At 39.6% G+C, this 26,926-nt stretch overlaps 1 protein-coding gene and 1 long non-coding RNA gene across 2 annotated transcripts in view; one reads left to right on the top strand and one right to left on the bottom strand.

Moving 5' to 3' along the window:
- myofl (myoferlin like) overlaps positions 1-26,926 on the top strand; it is a 44,763-nt gene that overhangs the window by 1,529 nt on the left and 16,308 nt on the right. The window contains exons 4-27 of the mRNA XM_076285293.1: positions 2,032-2,140; positions 2,450-2,546; positions 12,962-13,122; positions 14,010-14,138; positions 14,442-14,504; positions 15,140-15,190; positions 15,379-15,409; positions 15,588-15,703; positions 16,286-16,412; positions 16,587-16,690; positions 16,768-16,836; positions 17,068-17,111; positions 17,252-17,334; positions 20,698-20,736; positions 21,268-21,392; positions 21,471-21,584; positions 21,699-21,876; positions 21,978-22,102; positions 22,207-22,316; positions 22,446-22,638; positions 24,540-24,695; positions 24,797-24,928; positions 25,857-26,017; positions 26,535-26,649. Coding sequence (XP_076141408.1) covers positions 2,032-2,140; positions 2,450-2,546; positions 12,962-13,122; positions 14,010-14,138; positions 14,442-14,504; positions 15,140-15,190; positions 15,379-15,409; positions 15,588-15,703; positions 16,286-16,412; positions 16,587-16,690; positions 16,768-16,836; positions 17,068-17,111; positions 17,252-17,334; positions 20,698-20,736; positions 21,268-21,392; positions 21,471-21,584; positions 21,699-21,876; positions 21,978-22,102; positions 22,207-22,316; positions 22,446-22,638; positions 24,540-24,695; positions 24,797-24,928; positions 25,857-26,017; positions 26,535-26,649 — 2,632 coding nt within the window. The remainder of the gene's footprint in view (positions 1-2,031; positions 2,141-2,449; positions 2,547-12,961; positions 13,123-14,009; positions 14,139-14,441; positions 14,505-15,139; positions 15,191-15,378; positions 15,410-15,587; positions 15,704-16,285; positions 16,413-16,586; positions 16,691-16,767; positions 16,837-17,067; positions 17,112-17,251; positions 17,335-20,697; positions 20,737-21,267; positions 21,393-21,470; positions 21,585-21,698; positions 21,877-21,977; positions 22,103-22,206; positions 22,317-22,445; positions 22,639-24,539; positions 24,696-24,796; positions 24,929-25,856; positions 26,018-26,534; positions 26,650-26,926) is intronic.
- On the bottom strand, positions 5,645-11,217 carry LOC143124038 (uncharacterized). The gene is made up of 3 exons (XR_012986981.1): positions 10,354-11,217; positions 9,758-9,822; positions 5,645-6,064 (listed from the first exon to the last, which is right to left on the bottom strand). It is a non-coding gene; the product is annotated as an uncharacterized LOC143124038 (long non-coding RNA).

Here is a 26,926-nt window from a genome sequence, read left to right on the forward strand (position 1 = left end):
CTTGTGGAGACCTGTACCAGCAGATAGGCTGATACAGGTCATGCTTCTAGTATTTCTTCAGTGCTGTTTTATTTGCAACCCTCCATGTAGAGAAAAGATTGCCTTTGTTTCTGTACCACTGCTAGGTGTCACAACAGCCTTCTCCATCAGTGCAGTGTATTGTCAGATACTGGAATGTAGTACAAATGTCAACAAAGAAAAACACAAAAAAGTCCTTTATCTTTGTCCTTGGTTTAACTCAGCTATATGTTTTATAGTAAGAATCAGAATCAGAATGCCTTTATTGTCATGGCACAGAGTACAACAAAATCGGTTAGCAGTCCTAATGGTGCATTCAATAAATACATATAAATACATGTACTGTAAGACTGTAAGTACTGCATTAGTGTTGAGAATACAACATAATATTTTTGGCAGAATGGCTTGGTTTGGTAAGGGTGGGGTGGCAGTGCTGTATATTGTACAACAACTTAACACCCCCAAATACACACACAGTTATATGGTAAAGTAAATTTACATGACCATTAACAACTGCAGTAAATGATATGACAAATACAAGGTGGCCATTAAGACGAGAATTTGAATAGAAAAAGGTATTCATGGCAGGTATTCGTTTGGTAAGCTCAGGAGCCAATTTTGAATGACCGAGGAATGATTTAAATGGACCGCCTTAATAGAGAAACTATGATTGGTTCTGGTAAATCGGCTGAGTATCATCTGATGAGCTAGGCGTGTGAATTATAGTGGCTTGCCTGAACTAATGCTTCATTTGATCTGATGGAATGACACTGTTAAAGTGTAACTCCGGCAAAAATTGACCCCAGGGTCTTTTTCTGCATGAAAACACATCAAATAAGCCGTGGAGACAGTATTTTTCGTTGATCAACCACTACAACCCCGGTATACGCTATAGCCACAAATTGCAAACAGGGGATTAGCTAAGGGCGGTGAGCGAAACGCTTCCCAAATAGCATTTTCTAACCAGTAATATTGTTCAAAACAGCACCAAACCTCTGAGGACCCTGAGCAAGCTACAGTATACTGACGAGGTTTGGTGTTACACTTTAAGACGTTAATACGTATTTTTCCATAAAGTCACTCTCATCTTCAGCCAGTCAATTGTTCCATCACCTATTCATTATTTATAGACCTGGGAGATCAGATGTTGGGAGGGTATTTCTCCCCTGTCAGTTTATTACCTCCACTCTCAACAAATATTCACACTTGATAAATAAAGCTTGCATGTTTTTCAGTGACCAGCTACAGCTATGTGGTTCCGGTTGCTAGTTATTACTGCTACAATACATGTCCTTTTTAATTATTTCTTGCTGTGAACTATCTACACACAGCATACATCTTTAACATAGGAATGGTGCAGCAATTTCTCAACAACACTTCCTCTTAAACTGAAGTAATTTACAAAATTTCTGCCTCGGTTATTTTGTGTTGGTTGTGCAACATGGTAACCACCCAAAAGAGGAAAAGAAACAGTAATTCATCACTGGTTCACTATGATTCATCCTCAGGCCTTAGCTGCTCTATGCATGGTTCAACCCTGGTTGACTTCATGTATGAAAGGGTTAACTTTAGCCTGGCGTAACTACACTCAATTATATTCAGAATTTCAGTCTGGTATCAGTCCATTTTTTTTATTTGATTGTGGGGCGTGTTTCAACCGATACCGAATTCTCCCTGTGTTTATTTTACTGAAAGGGTCTTGCGGTGATTGTAAGGGACCTGGGTTTGTTGGAGTCTTGAATATTATAAAAAAAAATAAGACAATGGTATTCATTTTTTAATATTTGGGATTTTGGTGTGCCGTGGGATTTTTTCAGTGTCAAAAATGTTCCGTCACACAAAAAAGGTTGAAAAACACTGGTTTACAGTAAGGATATGTGCTGTGTATTAACAGTAATATTATAAGAGCAGATTGATATAGTCAGTTAAAAGAGGAGTGGGGTCATTCTTCACCCTTACTCACTGCAAATGGTATTTACTGCATACAAATTTGTGTATCACATTTCTCTCCAGATTTATTGGATCTGCAAATATATCCCTCAAAGAACTGGGCTCTGGTCAAATCAGGTCTCTTCCTGCAAAAAACATCTCTCTTTTGAGTGACAAGAAACAAGATACAGGGGTATGTCATTTGATTTATTACACTTACTTGCAAGTACTTGTCTGCCCACTAACCCTGAGTAATTTGCGTCTTGCCATAGTAAGGTGTGATGCCTGATTAAAGGCATGCTGGTTTTACAGTTGATGAGTATGTAATGTAGAGAGAGTGAGGTCTCTAACCAATGGAAGGAATTTATTTTAGTAGGCTATATCATTTATTCTGTGTATGACTTTGCAGCACTTTATAGCACATATTGACATCTCATTATCTCTCATTGCACTTTATACGTCTCAAAGGCATCTGGTCATTGAAATACAATGTTTGTTTCAGGCTGTAATTAATCTCATAATTGACTATAAGCCTCCAGCAAATGCAACATCAAGTGCAAACAATAGCAAGGATAAAGAGTATGTTGCAGAAGAAACGGGTAAGCACAAGGATTATCCTTCTCTGTAACACTTATTTTGTCAAAATATCCCTTAGACAGACAAAAATAAAACAGACAAAAATGTTTTAACATGTGCTGTTATCTTCTGTAAGAAAGTCTGTTGAAGTTGTATATTCATATAAAGAGAAAGCACACTGTGAGGTAGATGTACTAACACGTGTGCCTTCTTGAAGCTTATATCCTTGCATCATGTGCCTAAGAATGTGACATGCTATGTACAAACAGACCACACTTTGGTAAAGATGCACTCTGCCTGCCCCAAATTCAGAGAATGGCCAGTTGTGGTTTTGCTACTGATCCATTATGGATTCATGGGACAGTTTTTTTCCTGAGTTTTGTGCAAAAACATGATATGTAGAATGTATGAGAACTAGAAGCTGAACGATATGGAATTTTAAAGACCGATACCGATTTCGATATTTGAGGAATTCAAAAACCATCAAATGCTAAATCAGCCTATCAATCTGGTATCCAAATGAATATTGGATACCAGAATATCTCTCCCACTCGCTTCCTATCACTCTCTCCACTGTTCTGTCAAATTGAAGGCATTAACCCCCCCCCCCCAAAAAAAAAAAATATATATATAAAGAAATACATTGAAAAGAGCAGTTGGTAGTGATAATTTGTTTTTAAAGGTGGGGAAGTGGAGGCTACATGTGTGCTGAAGTAGCAGAAATAGGCAAGTAGGTCTCGCTGCAGAACACAAGATCCAAGGGGTGGAGCTGGATCTTGGTCAGGCTCGGGGTTGTGGGACATAACATGTAGTGATTGTACCAGAGTACGCAGATTCTTCTTCTTCTTGTGAGCGTTTATTGGCATATTAGGCACCCTTCGGTGCATTACCGCCACCTACATGATCACATCAATGTACTGTATGGTAGGGCATAAGCGCGGATATAGTGGGAGGAGTTGGACCTAGATCCAGCTCCACCCCTTGGATCTGTGTTCTGCACCCTATTTTGACCCAACTCGAAATAGGGTGACCACCAACCAGACTCTGAAAAGGATGCCAAGTTGTGTCTAAAAATGAGGACAAATTGACCAAAATGAGGACACCCCCCAATATCTGCTTATAGGCCTATTCCAGTTGTGTAACAGTAGCTCCCTCCTGATACCTTAAAGGCACAATCCGTCAGGATTTCGTTTTATTTAATTCACACTCCACACGCCAATCCAGTTGGGGGCAACATGTAGGAAAACAATGATTTGTCACAATGATTTGCTAGTGGTAGAAACGACGAAACGCACATTGCCCATGCCCTCCTCTCCTCCTCCCTCCCCCGTCTCCGCTACTGTCTATCAGAGAATGTCTCTGTGTCTATGGTCGCCGCCTAGAAAAAACCCCTCCTAAATCCGGAAAATGTCTTCTTCAAGCGGCTCACCCTTACCCGATCACTACATATAACAGTTTTTATTAACGTTTTGCTTTTCACACTGGTATTGTTGGTAATGACATTTAAGAAATAAATACAAATTTGCTAGCGGCATTTGGCAAGCGAGTCTTAGCAAAGGCTAGGCCTAGCATGCGTGTAGTAGCGATTGTATGGATGGATAAAACTGAAAATAGTAATAAGGTATTTTTTTCGGATGGAGACAGACGATAAAGATTATATCCCCCCTGCATCGAGTCAGACAAGAGTGGGCAAACGTAAGGGCCAGGCAAAGAAGAAAAGGCCTGGGTGTCTAGTGTCAGTCCCAGACCTGGAGAGAACAGTACAGGGACGGCTCGAGCTGTCAGAGCAGCCAGAGAGCGCGCTGACCAGCAGAGGCGTTTGGAGAACAGTCACCGTGAGTCTGACAGCAACACAGGTGTTCTTGCTACGTAGCCAGTAACTAAAATGCTCCATGTAGTCAGTGGTTACAGCCAATCGTTCTATTTACTATTAGAGGTCATTATTATTACCATTTATTACACGGCTCTTTATAATGCTATAGAATGCTCCATTCACTCCGATGGGACTTCCCAACGTCCTACGGCAGGGGTCGGCAAATAGTGGCCCGCGGGCCAATTTTGGCCCGCCATCTATTCTATCTGGCCCGCGAGATGACGTTAATTTGCTGTTTAAATAATAAAAAATAAAAAAATGAAATTTTTTTTAACCCCATGTTTTTAAAAAGAAAAAAAGGCCTACAGCAATCCCATCAATTTCAAAACATTTATTGAGGTATAGATGATAGTCCTACTAAAGTGACAAAACAACAGGTGGAACATCCTTGCAGTTATCCATGACGCACAGGTCGGAACGGTATTGGCACGCGAGTGCGCGTAATCTTGTGCAAAAAAAAAAAAAAAAGTGTCCTGTCTCCCTCTTCCAGTGGGCAAGGTCAAAAATAGCCTATGTTTCGTTAAATTAATAGGCTTGGCATTAATAAATGCAGGCAGGCTCAACACATACCTCTGCTTCCATTCTTCTTTGTAGGTCCTGCATTCTGAATCAATTTTTCTTTTCAAGGCTTTTGACAACGACATTTTGCATCGATAACTAGCATATAGCAATGTTCAGCTAATCATTTACACGTCATCCAAAAGAATAATATTTGTACACATTAGTTACGGCAAGTTGCTAGGCAAGTCGCCTGTTTCATGAGAGACGACAGGAGATGCAGCAGGCGGCATAAAAACAGCGCACATAAGCAAATAAACGTTTTTAATGGAATTAAATTAAATGCATTTTAAAAGTTAGATGATGTTTATTTTAATATAATATAATAATTCATAATTTAAATAGTAGGCTTATAACCCCCCCCCCCCCCCCCCCCCCATTACAAAAGCTATGGCCCGCGATGCCATTGTCTGAAAAAAAATTGGCCCGGGTCCAAACGTAATTGCCGACCCCTGTCCTACGGTCTGATAATTTTTAATACCGGACCGTTGCTAAGTATAACCAGAGAATGTCAAGGAAAGTGAAACTCGGCAGGCCACGGCCAGCGCTGCATCACTGTCGGGAGATATGCCACGATAATGACCGCCTTACAGAACGTTTTTCCTTACACAATCATCCTCTACAACTAACAATAAAACTTCCCATTCTAAGAGCACAGTGGCTACATTTCATGTAACATAAAGAATACCTGAATTATGACTAAAATGGTATGTTCAACTTTTCCTTTGCACCTTTAGGCTATGAGTTCATATTTAAAACTATGGGCACAAATGTCAAGAGCCAAAGCTACCACTTGAAATTACATTAGTTTAAACAACTCTTTAACAACAAATAGATTCTAAGAAGTCAGGAACAGGAGAGAAAAGCATGATGTTAGTATACCAATCTACCAAACAGGAATAAACTTTACATCTACATAGTGCAACAACATGAATAGAAATGTAACTTTTGGACTATATGAGGCAGGAGGGAAGCAGCTGGGCACATGGATAGTCCTTAGCAGTCTTCAACAGCAAGAAGTTGGGCTAACGAGTCAGGCTTCATGTTGATGAGCCACAGGAAATGAAGAGGTGATCTGCAGCAGGAAATTCAACCTGTTGACACACCAATCTGAACTAGAAATGCAATTCCAAGGAATTACCAGTGCATGAAAATGCTAAAGTTGTGATGTAAAATATCATGTATAGTTAAAACAGATAATACAGAGATGGTTACTACGGTGATGCTAGGATAGACATGGTGGTTGCATAGCTTAATAAAAGTTGATAGTTTAAAAGTAGACTGTTTAAAAGCTGAATGTAGATAGTTTAAAAGTTGTTGATAGACAGTAGATAATTTAAAAGTTGTTGATAGACAGCTAGTTTAATGATAGTTTAAAAGTAGACCGTTTAAAAGTTGAAGGTAAATAGTTTAAAAGTTGTTGACAGACTGGAAGTTGAATGAATGTTGATATTCAAATAGTTTAATGGCTGTGTATAGGTAGATATTTGACGATAACTGAAAGTTGGAATGGCTCTAATGTTTGCTAGCAGTTATGCTAAGATTTTTAACTATGCTAACCATGCTACTTAGCTAATGTTTTATAGCAGTGCTAGCAATGCTAACCTGCTAACCATGCTACTTAGCTAACGTTTTCTAGCAGTTTAATGAATGTTGATATTCAAATAGTTTAATGGCTGTGTATAGGTAGATATTTGACGATAACTGAAAGTTAGAACGGCTCTAATGTTTGCTAGCAGTTATGCTAAGATTTTTAATTCTGCTAACCATGCTACTTAGCTAATGTTTTATAGCAGTGCTAGCAATGCTAACATGCTAATCATGCTACTTAGCTAACTTAACTAACATTTTCTAGCAGTTTTGCTAAACATGCTAACTATGTTAACATGCTAGCATGCTAACTATGCTAACCATGTTACTTAGCTAACTTAGCTAATCATTTTTAGCAGTTATGCTAACTATGCTAACTAACATGTTAACATGCTAGCATACTAACTATGCTAACCAAGTTACTTAGCTAACCTAGCTCATAATTTTTAGCAGTTTTGCTAAAAATGTTAACTAGCATGCTAACATGCTAACTATGCTAACCATGTGACTTAGCTAACCTAGCTAATCATTTTTAGCAGTTTTGTTAAAAATGTTAACAATGCTAACATGCTAACTTTGTTAACCATGCTAACTAGCTACAGTGGGTAGGAGTCATAGTTGATGAAAAGTGTTGACATAGTTGATGACAAGTTAAAAGTTGTTGATAGACAGCTAGTGAATGTATATAGTTTAAAAGTTTAAAAGTTGAATGTAGATAGTTTAAAAGTTGTTGATAGACAGCTAGTTTAATAGATAGATAGCTTAATGATAGTTTAAAAGTAGACCGTTTAAAAGTTGAATGTAAAAAGTTCAGTAGTTTAATGGGTTACAATGTTTAACAGTGGATTATTGTAGTGAGGACTTTTATTTTGAAACAGTTTTGGGCAGAGAAAACAGTTGAATAGGATGTGTAGTCTTAATTGACCGATCCCAAGCCCCTCCTCCCTTTGTCAGTCCCATAGTTACTGTTGCTAAGTCTGACAAGTTTGCAGGAAAGTGTGCGAGAACGCGTGTTCAACATGGGGACAGCCGTACCCCCATTTAGCCTAGTGCAACAGTGTATGCTGGATTTCTGGGCGTCAAGTAATATTGATATATTCAAAAAACAGAGGTCAGAAAGGCCTTCAGTATGCAGAAGGACACATTCACAATGTCCGCTGTCATCAACGAGGTGGAACACCACAAATTGAGGACAAAAAAATCCGGTGTCGTGGATCTTAATGGGATGCATGTTAACTGGATAAACAATTAGCACGTTATCCCGAGCAGGTAGTTTACCTTATTTGCTGCAGATGTGACTCTGATTCAATAAACAGGTCTGTGCGAACATATGGTGTTGACGTGTCCATAACAAAATCTAACCATATTTCGAGGATTAGTAACGGGACCAAGTGCTGCAGATCCAAGTTCACACAACTTGGGAGAGTGACTAGCCTGTTAAGCAGCTCATGTTGGGGAGGTGGAGAGATAGCTTCTCTTCGGTAGGCCGAGAGTCTACTTATTATTTTGAATGGCTGCTTTAGAAGGAAGAGTTCAAATAAACATGATACAAGTGTATTGAAAAGAACCCACTCCGAGTTCAAACCCATACCGCGCATGACATCTATGTCCTACCTATATCTGCAGTTTGCAGACGTGGTTTGTCTTGCACTAGACTTCATCATTATGCTATAATTAATTTAAACGTGGGCAATGTAGTAGGCTAGGTCTAATATTGGCGATTTCGAGACTGCATAGCCTATAGCAAGGCATAGTTTTGAATCAGCACATGATTCGATCTTTAGAAGACATTGTCTATCTCTCGTTCAGCAATCAATAATGCATCGCAGTAGGCGACTATTATTGCGTTTGTTGAAAAAATGATCATTAGCCTATTTCTGTCAACAGTCTTCTATCCCAAGTTAAACATGGCAATGTAGCAAAGCTGAAAGTATGTTCTTGATGTGTGTAAGGCGATACGTGATTGAAGGTGTAGCCTTTTGCGCGTCTTCCAATCGTATGTGCGAGTTCAGTTCCTGCAAGGTAGGTATATTTTTTTGCGTAGGCTTATGTTGTCGTTTCATCAGTGGAAACCAGATTTAGTTATGTTTTTGTGTGTAGTTATGAACACAAATAAAGGGAACATTTTCGTACACACTCAGATTTCTTTACTGAAAAGTAGCAGCCTATCCAAAGTTATGCAAAGTTAGGCCTATGTGTGTTAACGTTTCACACGGTCAGGATATCGGATGTCACTTCTACAAGTATCCCAGGCTTATCTTTGAACCTTTTTGAGCTCTTTAGTTATTTAGTTACTTAGGCTACTCGCAAAAGAAGCATTATAGCATTCGCATAACTGGCGTATTGTCATACAGAACGGACACTAGAAAATTCAAAATTGACCGAGGTTGACCGAGGTCCTCCGAAGTCCTCATTGTGACATAGTAAAAGGGGGCGGGGCTTGGGATCGGTCAATTGACCCAGATTGTATGCTTAAAGCCTGAGGCTGCAGGTGGCCTGAACACCTGCCATAGGATTCTAATTGCTTAATGGCCATATTATGATGTCATAATCGGCAATGTTAAGTCTATGGGGATTTTTAAAAAGTTTTTCTTTAATAGTTTAAAAAGTATAAAAGTTTCAAAGTTGAAAAGTCATACCAACCCGATCTGTTTGAAGACCTACGTTACAAAGTTTGAATGACGTTTCTAAGTTAAACTGTTCAAGAGAAATTGCGTACGGAAAAAGTGGTAAGCGGAATAATAATAAGAAGAAGAAGTAGAAGTTGCCTAGGAAGAACAAGTTGTTGCCTAGGAAGAACAGTACAGTGCATTTTCATGCACTGTAAAAAAGTTGTTGCCTAGGAAGAACAGTACAGTGCATTTTCATGCACTGTAATGAAAGAACATGAACAAATCAGAGCAGGACAGGACTTCTTAATCTGGGGGTTGGGACCCCATTGTGATTGTGAAAACTGCTGGAATTAGTTCTTAAACATAAAGCTACTGTGTCACTAGTCACTGTTTCTACTGTTTTTTAAAGCCTACTTACAAAGATAACTAGATTCCTCTAAATATTACAAAAAGCTTATGAAACAGCAACACTGGCATCTGTCTGGGGAGCAGGGTTTGCTTGACCAACTTTTTAGGAACCTCTGCAGCAGGAAACAAATTACTACCTGGGCTTAAGCATTTTGCCACATTACTGAAATTAGATAATATTACATTTTCCTACCTGTTGGGCAACAGCAATGTAATCGTTACACCTTCATAGGGGAGGACTGGACTGGAATTCTGATCCTGTGAAAACAGATACAAACACACACATGAGTATATTGTGATAAAGACATGTTTGAAGAGCTTCAAAGGAAAATGGTGATGGCCCGACACAATCTAAGCAACTTATAACGTTACCGGAGATAGAGGATAGTATTCTAACGTATCTGAAAGTTATCCTAATCGTGGATCGTAGAGCTAGCATTAGTTGTAATTTTAATATCTTATGCTGCCAACATCATTCGTTGGCGAGACCACAAGCCAGTGAACATCTGAAAACAAAATGTATTTATTGCATATTGGAACATTACAAACAATGTATTGTGTAGGACACAAACCTTGGTCACGTACAAATAATAGTATTTGGCAAACTGCTTAGCATATGCAGCAAGGACGCTATCGCTATGTTGGTAACGTTAGCAATGGCGGTCGAACGAAGTCAATTTACCGCGATCTACAGCTAACAAACATTACCTAGTGGCTCGAGAGCTAATTCTACAATATCTCCTTTGCTTAATCAAAATTATGAATTATGTTTAACAGATGTTTACTTACCAGTCAAGAAGAAATGTCGCAAGTTCAGAATCGAACTGCATCTCCTTGCTATCCAAGCTGTCTCCATCGGTGGAAAGCACTCCCTAGATTAACGTGTATTTGCTTGCTTCCCATCTGATATTCTTTTCGCCTCAGATCGAGTTTTTTTTAGCTGGAGGCGATGGAGGTCTCTTCCTAGAAATTTCGGCCATTCTCGCAGTACACTTCACTGTAGAACTTGAACTCCGTGGGGGAGGGGAGGAGCAGGAGGGGGTGGGAGCAGAGCGTGCGTAATTGCGTTGTCTCTTTCTCGACTGCTCTGGGCTGCACTGAAGACGGTTTGGCCGGTATGTTACTCCCTGTCGCCACCTCAGACGTATTGCAAGACTGGACGACCCGGGGCTAGTCGGTTAGCACGCTAATTCTGGAGGAGATCTCTGCAATGCTATGCATATTCTTCGATTAGAAAATGTCAGTAGTGTTATTTCTTCACATTCTATTGACATGTATAGTTGATTTTTGAATGCATTACACTTCAAAAGTTCACAAAAAAGACACATTGTGCCTTTAAGAGTTGGTTAATAAGAGAGCTAGCAGCCTGGGCTTATAGCTTGATTATTAGCATGCTCGACTCCCTATCCAAGGTGCTACTGTTTGTCAGTTCAAGTACGGTTGAGTGCGAGGCTGAGCCTCGCAATTCAACACAAGGCAATTTACATTCACCCCCAAGCACAACCACAAGCTAAGGATCGAGGATCACTTCATGAACAACTCTGACCCCCGACACATGTGGCAAGGCATCCAGGCTATTACAGACTACAAAACTACTCACTTCACCCCCCTTACCACCGACACCTCCTTGCCTGATGAGTTAAACCACTTCTATGGCTGCTTTAACAGGGACAATAAGGAGGTGGCCATCAAGGCTGTGGTCTCTGCAGAACACCAGCCCCTCACACTCTCCACCCCCAATGTGTGTGCAGCACTGAGCAAGTCTAATGCACGTAAGGCTGCTGGTCCTGATGGCATCCTCAGGGCCTGTGCTGTGCAGCCTACTGTCAGAACAGGAGCATCTCTACAGCACTTCACTCTGCCTTGTACAACCTTGACAATAGCAGCATCTAGTGAGAATGCTGTTCATTGAATTCAGTTCAGCATTCAGCACCATCATCCCCTCCAAACTGATCACCAAACTCAGTGAACTGGGCATCAATACCTCCCTCTGTAACTGGATTCTGGACTTTCTAACCAACAGGCCGCAGTCGGTTAGATAACTCATCAGCCCTCACACTGAACACCGCGTACTACAGGGCTGTGTGCTGAGCCCTCTCCTTTACTCCCTCTCCACCTACAACTGCACACCTGTACATGGCTCTAACACCATCTCACCGAGAGGCATTACAAGTCTCTCCGCACCCGAAGGAGCAGGTTGCTTCTTCCCTTCGGCTGTCACCCAACTGAACTCTTGCTCTGCAACCCAGTGACAACCAATCAACTAAGCCCCCCCCCACCACCGATGTCGCCTTGCCTGTGCCTGTTGATGTGTCCACAACCATGGCAACCTTGACAGTGATGATAAGGAGACAATCAAGGCTGCCCCTCAACAGCTCCCTCCTCCCGGACAATTGCTCTATCCCATCCATAGTATTCTATTTATAAAATGTACATACTGTAATTGCACTTGTACATAGCCATGTTTTACTGCTCTTTATACTGTTCATACTGCACGCACTTATTTTTTAAAATTATATTAGATATATGCAGTGTATTAACAGTAATATATTATACGAAAACCAGACTAAATATGGATATTCAGTATGAACCGTATAGACAAATATGCACAGTACAATTATGTCCAGTGTAGTAACAGTGCCATTGCAGTGTAATAACAGTAACATTATAAGAGTAGTAAAAATAAGTATATGTGCAGGATGAATAGTACAAAGAGCAGTAGAATATGGCTTTGTATGAGCATAATCTCAGTATGTAGATTTATAACTATAAATAGAACACTATGGGTGGGATAGGGTAGTGCAATTGTCCAGGGGAGGGGGCTGTTGAGGGGCAAAATGTCTGCCTCCTTGTTGTCCCTGTCAAGGTTGTCATGAAAAATATCTGACTGTACCTTTAAGTTACTCTGTATAACTGTGTTTATGTTTCGCAAATACACCAACAATCAAGTTAGCCTCCACCACTCAACCACAATGCTAACATTATTTTACTGTTGGACGTAATGTTGAAAAGCTGAAAAGACAATATTCAGAATGAAGTTCAGATGAAGGATCAGTATTTGGCTTTCCTTTACTTAATTTTAAAATGATTATCGACCTCTATAAACGGTGATACCGATAGATCAATAAATATCAAATATCGGCCGATAATATTGCCACACCAATTTATCGGTCAGACTCAAAGTTTGTGAATTCTGCATATGGATACAGAGTACACTTTATAAGGACGGACAAAGTCGCTGTTTTCACTGTGCTTTCTAATGTATGCACTTCTGCCCCTCTTAGTCTAAATAATTATGTGGAAAGTGTAAATAGAAAGGCTAAGTATATATTAAATTGAATGAATGGAAATCTATTGGCTTATGTCTATGTGGTCAAATTTGTTGGTGGCTTATAAGGCAAGGAAGATGATGGAGGTGAAGGAGTTGACAATGTGGTCGATGGAGGGCAGTTGGTGCCTTCTGATGCAGCTCCCCTCCCTGGTCAGCCCAGAGAACCAGCATGGAAGGTTACCAGGAAGAGACACAGGGCCCTGGTGAACAAACCCCAGGATTTCCAGGTATGTGTGTGTGGGTAAAGACACCAGGATGAATGAGTCATCTTTTGAGCTGGGCAAGAAGTGTTTGTACCCACTCAATCACCAAATTTCAGAGAAAGTAGTACCTACAGTATACTACAATGCACTTTTCAAAACTGTTCAAAAGTTTGGGGTCACTTAGCAGTATCCTAGTTTTCGAGGTAAAAGCTATTTTTTTGGCCATTAAAACATCTTCAAATATCAGAAATACTACCTGATCATTAGAAAACCCATTCACAATTATGTTAGCACAGCTGAAAACTTCTGCCCTGATTAAAGAAGCATGACTTTAGATGAGTTGACTATCTGGAGGTTGAGTATCAGCATCAGCTATTGTGGGCTTGATTACAGGCACAAAATGGCCAGAAACACAGAACCTTCTTCTAAAACTGAGAAATGAAGGCAATTCAAAGAGTGAAATGGCAGAGAAACTTAAACTGAATGTCATCGTACCATCTGTCTAGCATGGTGAAGGGAGAATGATGGTCTGGGGGTGCTTTGGTGGTGGTTAAGTGGAGTATTTATGCAGGATATAAGGAAACTTGATGAAAGATGGCTATCATTTCAGTTTGCAATAACATGCCACACCCTGTGGACAGCGCTTGATTGGAACCAGTTACCTCTAAAAAAAACAATGGTGTCCTAGAGCACAGCTCCAAACTATGCAATAACCTTGTAGGGTAGAAGCAGTCAGCTGGTATTCTGTATGGAATGGGAATTGGTAATTGACCCCCAACTTTTGAAAAGGCAGTGTACTGTTAGGACACATTCCACCTTGGCATTAATGGATTCAACATATGTTTTTTTGGAGTAACTTATCTCAAAATCTTTATTTGATAACCAGCTTTATTTCCTATGTTATCCATTAGCTCCGGATCCGAGTGATTGAAGGAAGGCAACTGGCAGGCAACAGAATCAAGCCTGTTGTTAAAGTCAATGTTTGTGGACAAACACATAGGACTAGAATCAAAAGAGGAAATAATCCTTTTTTCGATGAGGTGTGCCACTATTTTGCATTCATTCACACTGAGAAATAATACATTGAAATGTAGATACATATTTTTACATAGCAGGCATAAAGCCTAGACATACTTGCTGTACAGAAATGTAGTTGTTGGGTGGTTGTGTCAGTTAATAGAAGGCTGTTTGTTTCATATATCCTTACGTTTTAGCCACAGGTTCAAACACTTATCAGATTTAATTTTACAGTTGATTTAAATTCACAATATATATAATATATAGATAAAGAAGGTTACAGATCATGTTCTTATAATGTTCTTCTGTTGTCCTGTTAATTTTAGATCTTCTTCTACAATGTCAACATGCTCCCTTCTGAATTGTTTGATGAATATGTCATACTGCGGGTGAGTTTAACTTAGGCTGTGGGTTGGGCTCATGTTGAAAGCCAATATCATCAAGAAAAGTCTGTGGAAATAACTGAAAAAAAGTTTAATAGGATTAAACTGTGAGAGAGGACAAATCCATGCTTCGTGGACAGTGTAATTCGGTTCTTAACAAGAGGCATTGGCAACATTGTATGTGTGCTGAAAGTTTATTTAGAAGACAGTTTACACTGACACTACCTGGAGTAACTTTTCCCCTTGTTTTCCGGGCGACGCCATTTTGAATCTAAGAATCGATAAGTCTATCGACAACACCCCCCCCTTTTTGAATGCTCACGCCTGCAGTCTTCCTTACGTCAACAACACGAGATAATGCCTCGTTTTAAATGTTAAGAACCTAATTACACTGTCAACGAAGTGTGGAGCTCTTGTTAGCCTTGTAGATGGGTTAAAAGAAGCGATTTATGTGCAGTATGAGAAATGTCCTGTTGCTAGCGCTAATAGCGCTATGGAAGAATCTGTAAAAACTGGCTAAGTTCTGAATGCTCTCGGTCTGGATAGGGTCACCCCTCGTCCATGACTCTACTGTATCTAAAACCCATTTAACACTGGATTTCCCCTTTAACCTCTAACGCATATTTCTCTCCTATCTCCAGGTGTATAACTCATACTCAGTAAGGGCAGACAGTCTTATAGGAGAGTTCAAGGTGTGCAGTTATGTTTCTATTATATGCTGAATGTCTCAACATAAATCCAAAATATCTAAACTTCCCTTTGAGTCTTTTTATGTGTATATGTACATGCTAAAATGATTTCTAAACACATTTCTTTCCAATGCAATGAATGCAATTAGTTTGTGTAATCAAAATGAATTATTAATTATTTTTTCTAACAGATGGACATTGGATATGTCTATGATGAACCAGGTACCAGTCAGATACTTAAACCAAAAACCACTGGACCACTGTTTTACTACACCATTGATTAAATAATCGCTGTCAATTTTGTTTGCTTAACACATTGTTTGTTTTGTTTTGTTTTGTTTGTGTGTGTGTGTGTGTGTGTGTGTGTGTGTGTGTGTGGGTCTTTGCTTATGTGACTAAGCTCATGCTATTATGAGAAAGTGGCTTCTTCTGAGTGATGCAGATGATTTAAGCTCTGGGGCAAGAGGTTACCTGAAAGTCAGCATGATGATAGTTGGAACCGGAGATGAGCCACCGGTAAAATCATAACTGTTGTTAACCCAACCTCTGGGCTGTGAGGGCCTTACCAGTATTGTCTGGAATGTTGTTTTTTATATTTGTGACACTTTATCATACAAATGTGATAATATCATTGCTCTACGTAAACCTCAGAACCCTTTCCTTTAATTCATAGACAAATAAAATCATCTCTATAATTGTACTTAAGTAAATGTACCGTAAAGGTATGCACATTTCTAATTCACTGGGAGGACAGTTTTAAGGTAGGCTTTTTGCATAACATAATTTAATGGTCCCCCTCCATATATTCAGTGATCAAAGGCCTTTTCTCCTCCAATAGTTAATAATAATAAAAAAAAGTCATTAGGAATGTGTGATTTCTTTTGTGTGTGGAGAACGAGTTTGTAGTGTATCCATTCCAATAATTGAAAAAATATTTTCTGTGTACTGTTAAGAGACATGAAGGGGCAAACTCTCCTTAGGAGTCATTATAATATGTCTGAAGAGTTACAGGGGCAAACTCTCCTTAGGAGTCATTTTAATATGTCTGAAGAGTTACAGGGGATCCATATGGAACAACACACTGTTTGTTTTCACTAGGTGGAGAAGAGGGATCGCAATGAGGACCAAGATGACGTTGAGAAAAACCTACTTCGACCAGCTGGGGTCTCATTGAGATCGGCTACCCTCACCCTCAAAGTATATCGAGCTGAGGACATGCCTCAGAGTATGTCTCACACATGCATCCATGTGCCTGATTTTGCTTTAAAATCTTCTCTTTCAATGAGTCCTGGAATGTATGTACAGTGTATAAAATGTGTTATGAGGGGACTTCATATGATCTTAAGTGGCAACTTCCAGTCTTTGATACACTGAACATTGTTTTTCAATCCTTTACTAGTGGATGATTCAATTGCACAGACAGTCAAGCATTTCTTTGGAGGAGTGGCTGATTATAAAAACTTGGTGGACCCATTTTTGGAAGTCAGTTTTGCTGGCAAAAAGGTATTATTTGAGCTGTTAACAACCATTGAATCAATTTCCCTAATCAAGAATAATGATGTTTTGCATCTTTGTTGTAGCTTTGCACAAAAATCATTGACAAGAATGCAAATCCTGAGTGGAACCAGCTCATTAATCTTCAGATCAAGGTGAGGGGACAGTGTCATAGGTGCCAGGGTTCCATACTATCAAATAAATTCAATTTCAAATTATACTATTCAGATTCAGTTTTCCAATGCAATGATTCACATTTAGATGATTCAAATTCAGTTTCTGGTGGCACATATTTCAGCCCATATTAAACTCGCTTATCAATTTAAAGAGCAACACTACTATTTATACTACTACTACTACTATGTGCATATTTTCTTATGTTCTAGTTGCCATCTATGTGTGAGCGCATTAAGCTGACTGTATATGATTGGTAAGTCCATATGACATAAATGTAATGGTCGCTAATATGCATTTTAACATCCTACAAACTGTTGTGTGTGATAACAGAAATTGCTATATGCCCTTGCATATGAAAATATATGCAAGTTCTATTATATATATTTTTTACAGGGATTGTCTCACAAAGAATGATACTATTGGAACCACATACCTAAATCTTTCACAAATAGCATCTTCCGGTGAGGAGATTGAAGGTATAGCTCTTACTTTTACTTTACTGTTGTATTTTTCTAATGTATGGTAACCCTTTTCAACTAATAACCCAAATTATTCTTAGCATTTGGAAAGTTCCTGAAAACTCATTACTCCAGTTCTCCAGAGATTTGTCAGATCATGATCATGCTACAAATCTCCTATCTCACATTCTAAAGCTTCTATATCAGACAGATCTAATAAATCTGAGCATAGAGCATTAGGTCTACTATTACAGTAGATCCACTCTTGCCTCAGCTTCCTCTTATTTTGCTGGTGAAGAACCAAGTGAAGTCCCCCTGCTGTCCATTTCACATTTTGTACGTTCAGACATGCTATCTGTCTAACAGTGGCGCAAAGCATGATTGTTTTAGTGATGAGACATTCCTGACAACTTGACACAATTTGTTTCAAACTCTTGATTACAGCCTTTTGTGTGGTTTCTGAGATAATCATGCCAATCCAACACCACCACACTGTCACTTAAATCACATTTCTTTACCATTGTGATGTTTAGTGTCAAAAACAACTAAACCTTAGGTTTTTATGGACTGAATTGCTAACACATTATTGGCTGAAAGGACACTTGCATTTAGCAAGTGTAAACCTTACCCAATGAAGTAGTAAATGTTATCATCAAACTATTGTTGACTTTGACATATTTATTTCATAAAATCTTACTCTGGAAATGCTTTTTAGATGCCATTTTTATTGTGTTTAAGGGAAATGAGAATGAACTGATGTCACTCCATGACCTCCTCAACACTAAAGTTGAACATCTATCTTTTACTATGGAAAAGGACCCAACCAAAATTAATTTTCTTGATCTATGGATCATAAAAAGGAGAGGGCGGACTATATACTGATCTATACACTAAACAAACTGATAGAAATACCCTTTTAAGGGCAGATAGTTACCACCCTCTACCCTTAAAAAACTGTTTACCCTACAGTCAATTTTGTAGACTGAGGCGGATCTGTAAGAAAGAATCTGACTTCTCACATCACAAACAAATTTAGTCAAAAAACAAATTTAAAAGATGTGGATATAGTGAAAAGAGTATTGAAAAATCCACCAAAAAGATCCTCTCAAAAACAAGAGAAGAGTTTTTTAAACCTATTCAAATTTATTTATTACCAAATATACCAAAACATCTGAACAATTTAAAAAAAATATTCAAACTCATTGGCATATCTTACAAAAATATGAAACCATTAAACATTTATACAAGGATCTCCCAACTGTTGTGTTTAAACGTGGCTGAAATCTGAGGGATTAGTTAGTACAGTCTGAATATGTCCCCACCCCTCCACCACCCTCTCAAACACGCTTAACACCTATCCCTGATGGAAATTACAAATGTGGAGCATGTGCCCAATGCAACTCCACTTCAAAGAAAAGATATTTTAACCATCCACACACTGACGAAAAGATAAATATTAAAGGTATAATTTCATGCAACACAAAAGGGGTGATTTACATGCTGACCTGTCCGTGCGGAAAAGCGTATGTGGGGAAAACCTCTCGTGAATTAAAACAGAGGATTGCGGAACACAGAAGTACCATAAGATGCCAAAATAGCATCTATCCTGTGGCCCAACATTTTATGGAGTTTAATCACCCAATATCATCCTTAAAATACACAGGGATTGAAAAGGTGCAACAACCTCAGAGGGGAGGGAACTTTGAAACAATTTTATTAAAGAGGGAGGCTTTTTGGATTTCACATCTATGGACTCTAAGACCCAATGGTCTGAATGAAGAACTGGATTTGAGACCTTTTATTTAAAATAAACTTTATATAGACATGTTTGAATGTGGACAGAAAGTGTTGGATCGGATTGAAAGTGACAATATTGGGTATTTGTACTAAACATGCATATGATGTACTGTAATTAGTGACTATGATGAATTAGGTAAAGACACAATGGGCCCTATCATGACATTCTAAAGTGCATCGTCACTCGTCAAAAGTCTATTCAAATTTAGTAGGATGTCCAGTTCACATTGGGAGGGGATTCGTTCTCAAAAGTGGAGCGCATGGCGTAACAAGGTGTTCCTAGGTCTTTTAATCAGTCATATGGGTGTGTTTGGGGCGTAACATCATTTTAAACCAATGAGAATGACATCTGTCATTCCCTTTAACGGCGCGATATGTCAAATAAATGCATCGGTATTTTAGCATTCAACGGCGCATTTGAAGGAGGCTGCTTGCGAGACCGTATGGAATAGTCATTCTTAAACCATGCTTTACTAAAACCTAGCATAGCCTTCACGCATTTGCACTCGTCTATTATTTGAACTCATTGGCAAAGTGAAACTAACTTCACCAAGGAGTCAGTCAACGACAAGACAGTTATATGCAGTTACTTTCACTATTGACTGACAATGGGTTACCATCGAAAACGTAGGCTGGAAAAAGCAACACTTACCCTAATGTTGCTCAAATGACTGAATAAAACAACATTTATCCTGCAGAGGAGTTGCTTATATCTCGTGACAGTGCGTCTTCAGCTGTGCTCAATACGTGTCTCTCGCCTCTCCCCTAATCACTTTTAACCGTCATTACCAATTTGCAAATGATGGTGAATAACTACTCATCATGAGATGTACAGTATTTCGTGATATCTTTATTCTAATTATGTTTACCATTGTAATCGTGCAATTTGTAATGCTTTGCATGGAGGTGCGCTGGTGTGCGTTCATGAATGATAGAAGGATGGTGCGTGCACCTGCCAATATGACTGTTGACATGCGCTCTTAAAATAGCATATGAACAACTCGCCATTGACTTCTGACCAGGTTTAGGTGGTGTATGATAGCGATTTTTAGACAATGCGCCAGGTCCCTCCCTAGGTTGTTAATTGCCACACCCCTCGGCGCAATGCTTAAAAAATAAAGGTGCAAAATAACGAATTCAACTTCGCGCCGGTGAATAACGAACTTTACGCCATGCGCTGGTGACCCAAAATACAGCCCACAGTGTAGAATATAACTTGAAAAGTTTGATATGTTGTATGCTGACTGTCTTGTAAATTTTGTAAATATTGTAATTTATGAACACTAGTGTTTCTGTAATCGTCTTGATGATAGGCTCCCTTTGTATGTTGTGGTTATGTGCATCATAATTGATTGTGTGGACCTAGCTTGATTACACACCTGGTGAGATACCCAGAGTGCCCTTGATTGACACCTGGTGCTTTAAGACTGGATTTGCTAGTGTCCACATTAGGAACCTTGACAAAGGCTGACAGGCCGAAACGCTGGAATAAAAGAATTAAGAGATAGAGTGTGCAAGTTTTTTCTGACTTTAAAATCTTTGAAAACAAACCTCCTTTGAAAGAACTATGTGTTTCTTTCAAAGAGCCTCACGCTGAGGATGACACTGATGCAACATCTTCAGGTATGTTTCATTTCAATTTAAAAAACAGCTTTCTGCTACTTTTCCCATGACTAAGACAAACCAAGGCAAGTTTATTTATATAACACATTTCATACACATACGCTACCGTTTAAAAGTTTGGAGTCACTTAGAAATGGAGTCACTTAGAAATGTCCTTGTTTTCATCATTAATGTTGTAAATGACTGTTGTAGAAAAATGGCTGATCTTTAATGCAATATCTACATTGCCCTTATTAGCAATAAGCAACCATTCATCCAATATTCCAAAGGCACATTCTGTTTACTAATCTGATATAATTTTTAAAAGGCTAACTGAGAAAACATTGGAGAACCCTTTCGCAATTATGTAAGCACATAATGTAATCTGAAAACTGCTGCCCTGATTGAAAAAAACAATGCAACAAATCTCAGCTGGTATTCTGTCTATAATGGAGCAGAATGGAAATTTCTAAGTGACCCCAAACTTTTGAACGGATTAAGACAAAAAATGTGAGATATACAAGTATTTAAATTGGATGTATTTTTTTTCAGTTGATTTACCAGAGGCACACGTTGGATTCCTACCAGCCTTTGGACCTTGTTACCTAAACTTATACGGCAGTCCGAGGGAGTACTCAGGACTTCCTGATGCATACGAGGAGCTGAACCACGGGAAGGTAAGTGTAGGTGTTTTGCATGTAGGTTATAAAAAAGCCTTGCATCTTTTTTATTCATAAATCTTTCCTGTCTTGCAGGGTGAAGGGGTTGCGTACCGGGGTCGTATCCTGGTTGAACTCACCGCTCAGCTAGATGGCAAACCTGAGAAGAAGGTGGAGGAAATTCCAAGAGATGACATCCTAGTAGCCCAGGTAATAAAATGACATTGAGTCATGTATGCTATGAGTGGAATCAACCTCATAAAATGTTTTACTTTCTCTGAATGATGCTGATAAAAAAAAACATACGTAATCTTTTTTGAGCAGAAATACCAGCGACGGAGGAAATACTCTCTGTGTGCAGTGTTCCATAGTGCATGCATGCTGCAGGAACCTGGTGAACCCATCCAATTTGAAGTCAGCATCGGAAACTATGGCAACAAGCTAGACACCACCTACAAGCCCTTGTCATCTACCACTCAGTACTCCTGTGCTGTATTTGATGGTGGGTTCAAACTGTTCAGTGTCTCTGTTGTTAAATGACACTGAGGACAGCTTAGAGATCATGTGGAAGTCTCACATACTTGGTTTGTGTGGCTTTTATAGGCAATCACTACCACTATTTGCCCTGGGCTAGCACCAAGCCTGTTGTTATCCTCACATCATACTGGGAAGACATAAGCCACCGCTTAGACTCGGTCAACATTATCTTGTACATTGCTGAACGATTGGTAAGCTTGTGGGGTCAACATGAAAATACTATTATCATCAATAAGTTGTGTAGCGCAACTGGTTTGTGCCTGTTCTCAGATGGTGCTGGCTTTTTTACTCACAGCATTCAAACCTCACCTCTTTGAAAACTGCTATACTAGCCAAAGCCTCAGACACCCGACTAGCAGAGATCTGGCTTAAGCTGATCAACTATTTGATGGAGGACCTCAGCAGGTACTGTACATACATTTCCCGTTTTTATCTATTGTAATACTGTGTACTGTAAATTGGATAAAGGCAAGGGAAAAGTTTTACTCTCAGAAGGTCAGCAATACTTAATGACTAATTGACCATCTCTGTTAGCTGTCATATGGCAGAACTGGAAGGTAAACCAAACCTTACAACACTGGATCTCCAGTTGAAGATGTTACGGAATTCAACTATTGCCAGCATCAGAGAGGCTGCCAAACGCATGAAAGAAGGAGCCACTGACATTAGGACCACCATTGCTGATATTGAGGATTGGTTAAATCATCTCATGCAAATATCTGAGGAGGTAACACATTGTGATGAATGATGCAGTTAAGAATAATTACGATGATATGAGCCTGTGTCTACCAAACACATTATTTGCATTGGTAGCATCTATTTTCTATACAAATCCCATGAAGTTCATTATTCACAGCACTCAGCACCCTCAGCCCTTGGCATACAATGTTTTCCTTTTACACAGCACTCAGAGTGTTGAAATATGTTCCATTTTTTAACAGCGCTTGGCTCGTCGATGCTGGCCAATTAGAATCGAGGAAGGGGCTTTCATGAGAAACTGGGAAGTGGTAGTGTAGTGGTGCAGTAGCCTGAAATGTTGTGGGTTCAGCTGGGTACAGCTTCCACCTTTGTGCCCTTGAGCAAGGCACTTAACCCCAAATGGGACAGTGGCCCTTGTACATGACATATAAAAGTTGCTATGGACAAAAGCATCTGCCAAATAAATGAGCTAAATGACTTCCCACCTTGAAGTAGGAGCTCAGTCAGAGGAAAGATGAGAAGGGGCGCCAAAACGGGCAACCCAGGTGCCAATAAATACCCGTGCTACCTCCACAGATGCCACTGACCTCAGCGGCACAGCCTCCGGCCATCACAGGGTCCTGTCCGCCTTGGTCAAAAGGCAAGTGAAGCCTTGTGAGGGGGGGTAGGGGGCTCACTAGGTCTACATTGACATGGTCAAAACGTCTTTCTGGAACCTGGAACTGTGCAGAGCCCTATTGTGGCGATGCACTTTAGCCCGTTGGCGCTCTAAACTGGTGTTTTCTAGTCTCCCTCTTAAGACCATGCAAGGCGAACTTAGCTGCAATCAGCTTCTGTGATGCTTTTGTACCAGGTTGCAAGAGGTTATGGACAGCATCAAAAACTTGCCGCCTCCAGCTGATGGGAACACTGGGCCAAAGGTTGCCTATGGAGATTTCACACAGGAGTGTGGGGCCAGCATTGTCAAAAATCACATCCTCTAACCGTAGCCCCGAATCAGAAGACCTGAGCACCTGCACATCTGGGTCCATGTCCTGGTCCACTGCCATGGTTAGCTGAGTCCTGAACGATTGCTGCCATTTCAATTAGCTAGTAGTTAGCAGTAAGCAGCGTTTCAAAAAGGAAGTTCTGGCAGATGTTTTTTGCCAAACTAGCAGCAATAAATGTGTGAACGAAGCTGGTTGAGGGTGCTGTCAGCTCAAAAACGTGTTTGGTGGACACAGATCCCATTATTAAAGATTACCTCATGTTTTTAACCTGTCTGTATGATGTCTGCTACGTTTCAGAGGACATATCATGAGCGGAATAAGCACTGATTGTCAATTCTACAGCTTGTCAGCTACATATATGGCAGTAGCGGGTGAATAGTGTGTGGAGAGGGGTGGGCCAGAATTCCAAAAATGAGGAAGAAGGTGTAAAGTCACATTTAAAGTCATTTAAGGTCATTAATGCTATGAGGGGATTTTTTCATGAAAAGACCTTCTTTAAGAGCAGGGGTCGGCAACCTTTTCTCTTAAAAGGGCCATTTTGTTAATTTTTTAGAAATAAAAAATAAATCTGTCTGGGGCCACAAATATATCGGAACCATTTTAAAGAAATGAGTTTAAACCTCTCTATCTTTATTAGCTTCAGGCATATGGCATACTCGACATACTCTGTATATGCTGTATTGTGCAGTATAATATTTTCACACTGATAAAGTGTTGGGACAGCTTGAAGCTTAACGACTATATGAAATTGTTAGAAATATTTTATAACTTCCATTTTTAGAGAATGCCAGGGAGCCACTAGAGAGGAACTAAAGGGCCGCAGGTTGCCTACCCCTGTTCTAGAGGAACAGAGAAGAGATTTAGGGATGTAATAAACTGCTGAGTCTGTGTATAATGTTATTTAGACTGCATGACAACTGAAAGGGTTTATGTTCCTTAGCCTCAGAACAGCATACCTGACGTTATCATCTGGATGCTAAGAGGAGAGAGACGGGTGGCCTATGCCAGGATCCCAGCCCACCAAGTCCTTCACTCCACTTACAGTGATAAGGCCATGGGAAAACAGTGTGGTAAAACCCAAACCATCTTCATGAAGGTATAATTCAGTTTGTGTGTGCGCACGTACACACACACACACACACACACACACACACACACACACACACACACTACTTTAATCTGCTGTATTTATCCTAGTACCCCATGGACAAAAAAAAAGGAGCGAAGATCCCAGTTCAGCTGCGAGTCAACATGTGGCTAGGCCTGTCTGCACATGAGGAGAAGTTTAATAGCTTTGCAGAGGGCACCTTCAGTGTGTATGCTGAAATGGTATGAACTGTATGAACTTTACCTTTAAATCTATCTGCCTGCCTGTCCCCTTAACAAAATAAAAGGTAAATAGAATTGATGAAAGAGGACAAAAGAGTTTATTGTCCCCATGCAATTACTGTATAAGCCTACTTTAGTAAACCTAATTTAGGAAAATCTTGGTGATTTGACAACTCAAGGTAATTTTTGTTAGGGTAATTTTACTTTTACTTTTAAGCTCTTTGTCATTAGAAGGGTCATTTGTACATGCTATATCTTGTTTTTGCAGGATAGTCTGGCATCGGCATTGTATGATATGACAATACTTGCATATTTCTTATATTAGGCTATATCAAGGAAAACCATTTTGCATATCATGTTTTTGCATGCCAGGAGAAATATCTGGAATATGGCAAATGAAATAATCATAATAGTGGGATACTCTATGGCCTAACAATTTGCTAGAATATCTGTACTGATTGTTTATTTTGATATGGTTCATCATATGTTAAGTGAAAAATGTAAAAATGATTACATTTTATATAAATTAAAAGTTCATTTTCTTGTGAACAGATTTGTTACTGTTGGATAGCTCAAGTCATGCAATTTCATGTGTGAGTACTCAAAAAGCAATGAACAATTCAACATGGAGTATAAACATAATGCAAAAATAGAAATGGTCTATTTATTTTAAATGTCTCTTACTTTTACTTTTACCTGTTGCTGGACGTATGGTGCCCTGACAGAACTTTATACAGGAAATGTCTTCCTTCCTATGAAGTAGTTGAGGGTATTATTTAGAAACTTAATTTGTTAGTTTAAAGTTATTTATAACTTTATTTTGATTTGCGAACTCAGGTCAGTATTTGAATGTGCCAAAGATGCAAGTGTTGGAAAATGCATTGCCATTCTTGCACTATAGCTCTAACCTACTCAAACCTTCTTTCAGTATGAGAACCAGGCAAAAGTGGGAAAATGGGGCACCGCAGGCCTAGTTGGTCGGCATAAATTTTCCGATGTGACGGGCAAAGTGAAGCTGAAGCAGGAGTATTTCATGCCGCCCAGAGGCTGGCAGTGGGAGGGTGACTGGTTTGTTGATCCTGAGCGAAGGTAAGATTTAACAGCAGACTGTATTTGTACTTACTGAGCATGTACTGAGCTTACCGAGCATGGAGCTGTGTTCACTAAGATGACTGACTCAGAACCACACACTTTGTGAAATGTCCTTTCATGATGACTCACTCAACTACATCCTGTCTAGAGCTCCAGTGTTTTGCTGCTCATTTATCAAAAATCTCTTTTGGCTTAGCGCTTACAATCAGAGGAAGGGGAGGCTTACAGATTGGCTGAAACACACTTAGGCTGTCTTCCTCCTTAAAGTGTGTTTATGCATTCTTTGGTGGCTGAATGTTCCCTCCTCTTGGGTACCCCTCATTCCTTCTCTCTCTGACTCTGTAGTGCCCTGGTCTGTGTCAGTGAAATGTGTGTTCTATTCACCTAGAAAGTAAAAAATCTGTTCTTAGGTTTATTTTTATCTCAAAGAGTTGAGAGGCCTGGAGCACAGTTTTAATACAATGCTGACTTTCAAGAATGTAATGTGTTGGGGTCTTCTGGTTTTGTAATGTAGCTTGCTGACCGAAGCAGATGCTGGCCACACAGAGTTCACTGATGAGGTATTTCAGAACGAGGTTCGGTTTCCTGGGGTGGAGTGGAAACCTGCTCCCGAGCCTTTCACAGATGTGGTGAGGACTAAGTCTCATATCAACACCACTAGACACACACAGCTAGACCAGAATTAAAAGAACAATTTCACAATGTTGTGTTTTTAAAAAAAGGTTATGGCACGTTTTGAATGATTCATTCCTCTAGTACAGTAGATGAGTTTGATTCATTGACAAGTTTAAAGGAACCATATGTAAGATTGTGGCCAAAACTGGTACTGCAATCACTTTCAAATTACTGTAGAGCGGTGTATCCCCTCCCCCTCCCCCCTGACTCGAGGTTGCCAACCCGGATGCC

The sequence above is a fragment of the Alosa pseudoharengus genome, unplaced genomic scaffold (assembly GCF_046254945.1).
Source record: "Alosa pseudoharengus isolate Yale_2024_CS ecotype anadromous, Long Island Sound unplaced genomic scaffold, YU_APseudo_1.1 YU_APseudo_1.1_scf_15, whole genome shotgun sequence".
NCBI lineage: Eukaryota > Metazoa > Chordata > Actinopteri > Clupeiformes > Clupeidae > Alosa > Alosa pseudoharengus.